Consider the following 7,707-nt stretch of genomic DNA (forward strand, 5'->3'; position numbering starts at 1 on the left):
TGCAAATAATAATAGCTATAATTATTATTGATTCAATGCTTCTTAGATTTAGGTACAGGTGGCCATGTGGCACTTTTCTCTAAGATCGAGATTCTTCATTAAACTTGGACGCAAATATTAAGTGCTGTTAAATATGTGGAATATGCTTATGTCCAGAGGGGCTTTCCCATTACAATGGAAGATTACAGGAATCTCAGACGCTTCTTGGTTCTCTACTCTTGGGAGTGTGGCTTGTGAAGTTTGGTGCTGAAAATAGTGGCAACAAGGGTGTTGTCTGGAAGAAGCCTTGCCATTAAGCCAGATGTGCCAAAATCATGTGGCAACTCAGTGGGATCAATTCCTGCAGTCCAAGAGGTGCGCATATTTGCTATCATTGCTCTTCCTTGAGTTTGAAACACACTACCCAATGGCATCCAAATCTATGTATTTAGCACATTTGTCCTCTGGGTAAGAACAAATTATGACCCTACTGCCTATTCTTGAAAGAAAAAAGACAAAAAAGGGTCCCATGCTTTTGACCTGCAAACTCATGTCTTTACCTAAATCATTTCCAATTAAATATCATTTTCTGGTGAATCACATCCATCTGCTGTAGACTGTAAGTTCTCCAGATTAAGACCTTGTCTTTTCATATGGTGTATAAAATAATGCACACAGTTTTAGCACTCCTGGCATAACATGGCTATCATTTGTAACAAAAGAATAACATTGGAAGCCTTCTGACATGTCCTAGAAGCTTGGCTTGCAAGAAGAATTCCATTACATACATATTGCGATCCCATTACAACATGTTGTAAAGGTATATTCCCCATAGGGAAAACCCAATAACTAATTCCTTCAGATCTAGAAAACAGACCATTGAGAGTTAATTCTTTTTTTTTTTTTTTTTTTTTTTTTTTTTTTTGAGATGGAGCTTTGCTCTTTCTGCCCAGGCTGGAGTGCAATGGCACGATCTTGGCTCACTGCAACCTCTGCCTCCCGGATTCAAGTGATTCTGCTGCCTCAGCCTCCCGAGTAGCTGGGATTACAGGCACCTGTCACCATGCCTGGCTAATTCTTTTTTTTTTTTTTTTTTTGGTATTTTTAGTAGAGATAGGGTTTCGCCATGTTGGCCAGGCTGATCTCCAACTCCTGACCTCAGGTGATCCACCTGCCTCCGCCTCCCAAAGTGCTGGGATTACAGGCGTAAGCCACCATGCATGGCCAAGAGTTAATTCTAATTACGTAAAAATTCTTTGCTTTACAAAATAACGTTTTTTTAAAAAACTTTTATTTTTTGCTGAAGAGTCTCTTGAAATAGCCAGATCTCTTTTTGGAGAATCTTAAATTGGATTTGCTTTACAAAATGTTTATTAGACTCAACTTTTCAGGAGCAAAGCGTGAAAAAATGGGGCATTGCCTGTCAGGCATCAATGGTAAAGTGTCACTTAGTCGCAGAGTAAACAAAACAAAACAAAACAAAAAAAGGCTCACCATTCCATCCCCTGAGCCCACCAAAGTCAAATTGTCCAAATGTGGCAGGTGGCTATTGCAGGCATCTGGTACTCTCATTCCAGGCAGGAAGGTAATGCTAGCATTGGGATGGGGGCGGGGGGCAGACATCAGTGACTGTGTGAGCCTCAACAGAGAGTCAGAAGAAGGGACCCCCAGATTACGGACAGCCTTTTCCTCCACATGTCAGACCCTCTTTCTTTACACATACAGCAAATACAAGCAGATAATTGGGCATCAGTCATTTCTGATGCATAGCAGGAAAGAGCAACAACATACACTGCATCATTTAATTTATCAAGTAAGCTACAAGGCACTGTGCTAGACTCAAAGATAGAAAACAAGACAAGGAGGAAAGAAGAAAATACACGTTTAGTAATACATCTGAATGCCTTCAAAGACCATGCAATGTCTTTAGGTACTGTTCCCAGCTAGCTTCTCCAACAGAAAAATGAGCATACTCCATTTCAAAGCTGGATTCTGTAACCAAATGCACTATTCATATTTTTCCAAGCCTCCTAAACCAATAGTTAACTAGTCTCTTCCAAGATTTAGGGAGGCTGTTGAGTTCTTTTCTGGAAGTTCTATCCATTTTGCTAAAAGGTTGTGCTGCAAACACTTTACCAAGAATTAGGGCCAATGAAGGGGTACTTTGTGCAAGCTACAAATACTTGGAATTTTCATAAGGCAGTTCATTTCTGTCTTCCTGTGAATAATTTCATATTTCTTCCTTGTAAGACTACGCTTTGTGTGCTCATGAGTATCTAGATTGACAGAATAGAAGGAGTGTTTAATACATCGAGTGGGTCTGGGGTCTAGAGATGAGGATGTGAGGGATGCAAGAAGGATCATGAATCAGATGGAGTGAAAGATAACTTGGAAACTCCAGTGGAGAAAAATGGTTTATTTCGATTATTTAATTTATTCAGGTTTGTGTTTTGGGTTCTGTCACATCTATGTTGAGAAATGTCCCTGTCATCTAATGCACGCAGTTTATGTTCAGAACCACGGGCAGCACGGAGAGGAATTGGGGGTGGGGGAAATTTTTATCAGCCACCAGGGAGAAAGTCTGATCTGTGCACCGATGGGAGATGGTTATCCAGAGTGTAAAAATGTGATTCTGGGACCAAAGGGTCAGCTCTAGAACGAAATCAGACAGCTGGAAAACTGAAGATTCAACTCTTCCTAGGCAAGAGAGTGAGAAAGGTGGGTTGCTTGCAGGGTGGGGGTGCGGGTTGCTCCTCCTAGTTCCTGGGCTGGAGAAGGGCAGCGAACTGGGAAGTGTGTGTCAGAGGCTCGCTATGCTAGGACAAGGTGTTGGGGTGCTAGGGTGGGTGGGGGCCTGAGGGGTGGCTTGGAGCCCTGGCAGTGGCTGCCTGACGTCACCGGCCTCTCTGGCAATAGGCTGCGAGCTCAGCTCCCTGAAGCGGCGGCGAAGGCGGCGGCGGCAGCGGCAGCGGCAGCAGCAGCGCGGCTCGGTCTCTGGCCCATTCACTCCGCGCCTTCTGCAGCCGCCACTGCAGCCGCGCGGTGGGGGCTCCCTCCTTGCAGCCAGCTGGCGGCCCAGGTAAGAGACAAGGTGTGACTAAAGGCTTCTGATGGCGGGGTGGCCTGATGGCAGGGCGCGAGTGGGAAGGACAGCTCACGCGGCCTGTGCAGCCACCCCGGGCATAGCTCCAGCCCCCGGCCCCGGCCTCTGCCCCGGCTTGCTTGCGCGCTGCCTCGCTGCTCCGCAGTGCAACAGTTTGCAGCTGCCTCTTGGGAGCAGCAAGGAGGCTCTCCTGCGCGCTGCGGGTCTACCGGCTCCGGTACACCGGAAAAGCCTTGGGGCCTTCGGGCTGGGTCTAGGAAGGACTGAAAGAAGGTCTGTTCCCCAAACTTTGCAGGCGGGAACCCTCCTCTTTCCATTCCAGTTCCTCTCGAAAGAATCAGGCTACTGCCAAGTTGGGGGCATAGGGAGATGGGGAGGAGGGGGCCGTTTGTGGGAATGTGTCAGCTGAGAAAGATGTTTCAGCTGCTTTGGAGAGGGGAGTATGCCAGGGAAGAAGGCTGGAGAGGAGATGGAGCGCGTTCCTGCTCGTCAGCCGCGGTCGCGGACAGAGGCAGAGTGGGATGTGGTGCCAGGGGTATCCCCCTGGGAATGGGACCCAAGGGTCTGACGCCGTCCAGGGAGGGCAAGTCTGGAGGGGGAGGGAAAGGAAGGACTGTGTACCCGGAGCCCGCGCGGTGGCCCGGAGTGGGTGCTGGGAGGGGAGGGATCCAGGCGAAGACATCTACCGAGAGGGCGCAGAAAAGAGGAGAGCCGGCGCTCTGGAAGTAGGGACTTCAATCCGAAGCGGATGCTTGTCTTGTTGCAATTATAAAGTTGTGAAGGGCGGAAGGGAGGCTGCCTTATCTGCTGAGTAATCTGCACCTCCGCGGTGCCGGTGTAGACCCCATCCTGTCGAGTGGGGTGAGCAGGCTGCTGGTGGCTCTGGTGCACGGCCACGGGCGGGCAGGCTGGGGTCCGCTGACCGAAAATACGGGCAGCGCCCAGCTCAGGCAGCGTGCCCAGAGGGCCGCTTTGCGGTAGTGGTTGATTCTTCCCGACCGCACTCCCCTGGGCAGCGGTCGAGATTCTAACTAAGCTTTGTGTCTTTGCAGCCTGGTGCCTCCGCGAAGGAAAGGTGCGCGCGTGGAGACACGTTCCAGGTGGGATCGGCGAGGATCTCTCGGGCGCCGCTCACTCCTTGGTCGCCTTGCTTGCCAGCAGTTGCTCCCTTAGTCCTTGGCTTGCTCGCACACCCCCTCCCGCTACAGGGAGCAGTTTTGGGTGGCGTGGGCTCCGTCCTCTTCTTGGCTGGTGGGAACAGTGTGCCCAAGAGGGGAAGCCTAGTGGGCCCGGCCCCTCCCAGCCCCGCGCCAATGAGTGCCAGGGCGCCGAAGGAGCTGAGGCTGGCATTGCCGCCGTGTCTCCTCAACCGGACCTTTGCTTCCCCCAACGCCAGCGGCAGCGGCAACACGGGTGCCCGCGGCCCAGGCGCAGGTGGCGGCGGCACCTGCATCACGCAGGTGGGACAGCAGCTTTTCCAGTCCTTCTCCTCCACGCTGGTGCTGATTGTCCTGGTTACCCTCATCTTCTGCCTCATCGTGCTGTCCCTCTCCACTTTCCACATCCACAAGCGTAGGATGAAGAAGCGGAAGATGCAGAGGGCTCAGGAGGAATATGAGCGGGATCACTGCAGCGGCAGCCGCGGTGGCGGGGGGCTGCCCCGACCTGGCAGGCAGGCCCCAACCCACACAAAGGAAACCCGACTGGAGAGGCAGCCCCGGGACTCTCCCTTCTGCGCCCCTTCCAACGCCTCGTCGTCCTCCTCTTCGTCCCCTGGCCTCCCGTGCCAGGGTCCCTGTGCTCCTCCGCCTCCACCGCCAGCCTCCAGTCCCCAAGGAGCACACACAGCTTCCTCCTGTTTGGACACAGCTGGCGAGGGCCTTTTGCAAACGGTGGTACTGTCCTGATCGTCTAGCCCCTCTCGTTCCCCGTCCTTGTTTCCATCATCTTTGCCATCCTTGCTTTTTTCCTCCTTCCTTCCTTTTCCATTTTCCTCTGGCCCCCCCTTTCCTCTTCCTGGTTTCCTTACCTGCCCTCCCCTTACTCTTGTTTCTCCTCCGCCGAGGCACTGTGCGGTATTTGTAAATATTGGGCGAGGAAAGTCTCGGAAGAAGAAATAACGCTGATAATAATACTTTATTAATATTTATAGTAATTATTATAATACTAATAACACAATCCAAGCGCATGACAAATCACATAATTTCTCATTGTCAATGAAGGATGCATCTTCCCACTCCAACCCGCGCTCCCCTCAATTAGGAGGAGAAACCGCACAAGCTACCAAATATATAAAAGGCATTGATTCCCGGAGCAAAGGGAGGGGAGGGGGCCCGGTAATGTACATAGCTGTCAAGTTAAGGTTTAGTTTCCTTCCTTCCCCTCTGACCCCTAAGCTTTCACTTTTTCTTTAGCTTCCCTCTCCTCCCCATTCCCACCCTCAGCCGGGCTCAGGCAATAGTATATTATAAAGAAAATGTCTACATTAAGCACCAGGACTGCAAGAGGGCATAGAAAATAGTCCCCATAAAGTGTTTATGACAGGTACCCCTCGCCACTCAGCCCATTTCTCACCCTTTGGTTAACTATTACCTATTACCTTTTCCAGGACAGAACCTTTAATTTACTTTTTAAAATGACCCTCGCTGGCCGAGCATAAGTACGTTAAAATCTTTAAATGAGTTTTTTAAAAATGCTAACGCTTTCACTCCCTGCCCCGCCCCCACCCATACACCTTTGACCTGTGACATTTTCAGGATTTACAGAGGATCTGGGAGCTGTCCAGCCAGGTCTGGTGCTGAAGTCGCCTCACCGTTCTGATTACTTCCTCTAGTTGTGAAGGCGGAGGAGAGGCTGTTTTGGAAAGTGACTATTCTGGCTTTTGGTTGGGTTCTTTCTTCTTTTTCTACAATCGAGTTAGCGTGTACTATTGGTTTTCTTATTATTAAACATTGCATAAGTTACCTTTTTTGTAAAAAAAAAAAAAAAGTATTAGGTGATGTGCAGTACTGAAAGTGCAGTATCTAACCAACTAGAATGTTTCTGTTTTATTTTTAGAACAAGTGCACCTTTGTTATATATTTATTATATTGGTACCAAATACAGAAAAAAACTATAGTTCTGTACTATGTCCTCCAAACTGTATATTATTGTTCTTAATTTCCAGCTGTTGATATAATGGTTACCACTGGATGAGAAATCCAGTGGTGCAGACCTGGCTTCTGCTGTTTCCAGAAGTGTTCTTTTGTACCTTATTCTGTAGTGGACTATTATAAAAAGATGACACACATGCTTTATTTATTTATTTTTTTTTTTTGCAAATAACAGAAAAAAACACAACCACAGAAACAAACAAATAATGGATGTGCAAGAATGCCATCTATTAAAAACACGGTTAATATTTAAACAGTGCCTGTAGTTCTCCCTGCATGCAGTTACCACCTGGAGGCAGTGGTGTTTGTGCTTGCTTGTACTGTATGTGGTTGGGGATGAGACTGGTGGGGATGTTGGGCAATTTGGATGACAGGACATGCGAATTTCAAGAAAAGTTATATCCAGTAATTACTTATAGGTTAAAAATGTTTGCAGCTTGTTTGTTTAGTTACAAATCTTTGCCTGCAGCAAAGGAAAGGCTATCTTTCTCAGTCTGTCCTGACTTCACTGAACATACAAAAACACTGCGAAAATAAGATAAATATTTTATTATTTTCTAATGCCAGACAAGGCCATCTATGTTAGAAATGGAATTAGTCTATAGTTATTTACCACCTTGTTTCCTTTGGTTGAATGATAGAAGAAGCCAGAAGCATATTATAATATTATTTATATGCAGTGGCATTTCTTGGAAATCAAGCCTTTGACAGCTATTCAAATTTTTGGAAAATGTATGAATGAAAATGATCTGCAAAAAGCTCTACCAAAAGAGTCCTTACTATCCTGCAGGGTGTAAGGCAACAGTGCCCCTATGAGCATCCCTCTCCCAAGCAACTAGTTGTTCTAAATTGTCTGCTTGGTCCATACATATGTGCTCTTATCCAGAGGAAATATTACCTCTAATATTTCTGGTCATCTATTAAATTGTCCAAGCTCAGTCTGCATCTTTTATAAAAGTAATTTAATAAACTTAATTTTAATCACCCATAAGATAATCACCTTTCCTGAAGCACAGAAGATCATCACTGAAGCATGCCATCTTGTAATATTAGGAAGACCAGGTATAATCTTTGGGTACAATATATTAAACAACGAACAAGTTTTTCTCCAGTGCCTTAGTCACTTCCTAGTAATAGGTAAAAGAGTGCATTAACTCCCTCAGGCCACTAGGGAATCCTTTAGTGCATCAGAGTTCTACATTGTACATCAGAATGACTAAGGCACTGTGAAGAAGAAAGTCCATTAATTTTTGTAGCTTACCCTCATCCAGTGGTAGCTCTTTAATACTTTATTACAGAACGATTTTTGGACTTGAAATTTGAATAGAACCAGGGACCCAGAAGGGAGCTTCGTCATTTCCAATGAGCTCCAATAAGTGCAAGGATATTATTTTCTTCCCCTTATTTGGTGCACTTTCTACAGTGAATAATTTCCCATTTTATTAAAGCAATAAGATGTTCTGTTGTGAGCAG

At 47.0% G+C, this 7,707-nt stretch overlaps 1 protein-coding gene across 1 annotated transcript; it reads left to right on the top strand.

The window, feature by feature from the left end:
- The first annotated feature begins 2,920 nt into the window (after window positions 1-2,920).
- On the top strand, window positions 2,921-6,482 carry CUNH11orf87 (chromosome unknown C11orf87 homolog). Its single transcript, XM_033206233.1, has 2 exons — window positions 2,921-3,058; window positions 4,135-6,482. The coding sequence occupies exon 2, from the start codon at window positions 4,396-4,398 to the stop codon at window positions 4,987-4,989; it is 594 nt and encodes a 197-aa protein (XP_033062124.1). The 5' UTR covers window positions 2,921-3,058; window positions 4,135-4,395; the 3' UTR covers window positions 4,990-6,482.
- The last annotated feature ends 1,225 nt before the right edge of the window (window positions 6,483-7,707 follow it).

The sequence above is a fragment of the Trachypithecus francoisi genome, unplaced genomic scaffold, assembly GCF_009764315.1.
Source record: "Trachypithecus francoisi isolate TF-2019V2 unplaced genomic scaffold, Tfra_2.0 Lachesis_group8, whole genome shotgun sequence".
NCBI lineage: Eukaryota > Metazoa > Chordata > Mammalia > Primates > Cercopithecidae > Trachypithecus > Trachypithecus francoisi.

Bases quoted from the DNA above. Each gene is read 5' to 3' on its own strand.
- CUNH11orf87 (XM_033206233.1), top strand. From the start codon at position 4,396: ATGAGTGCCAGGGCGCCGAAGGAGCTGAGGCTGGCATTGCCGCCGTGT.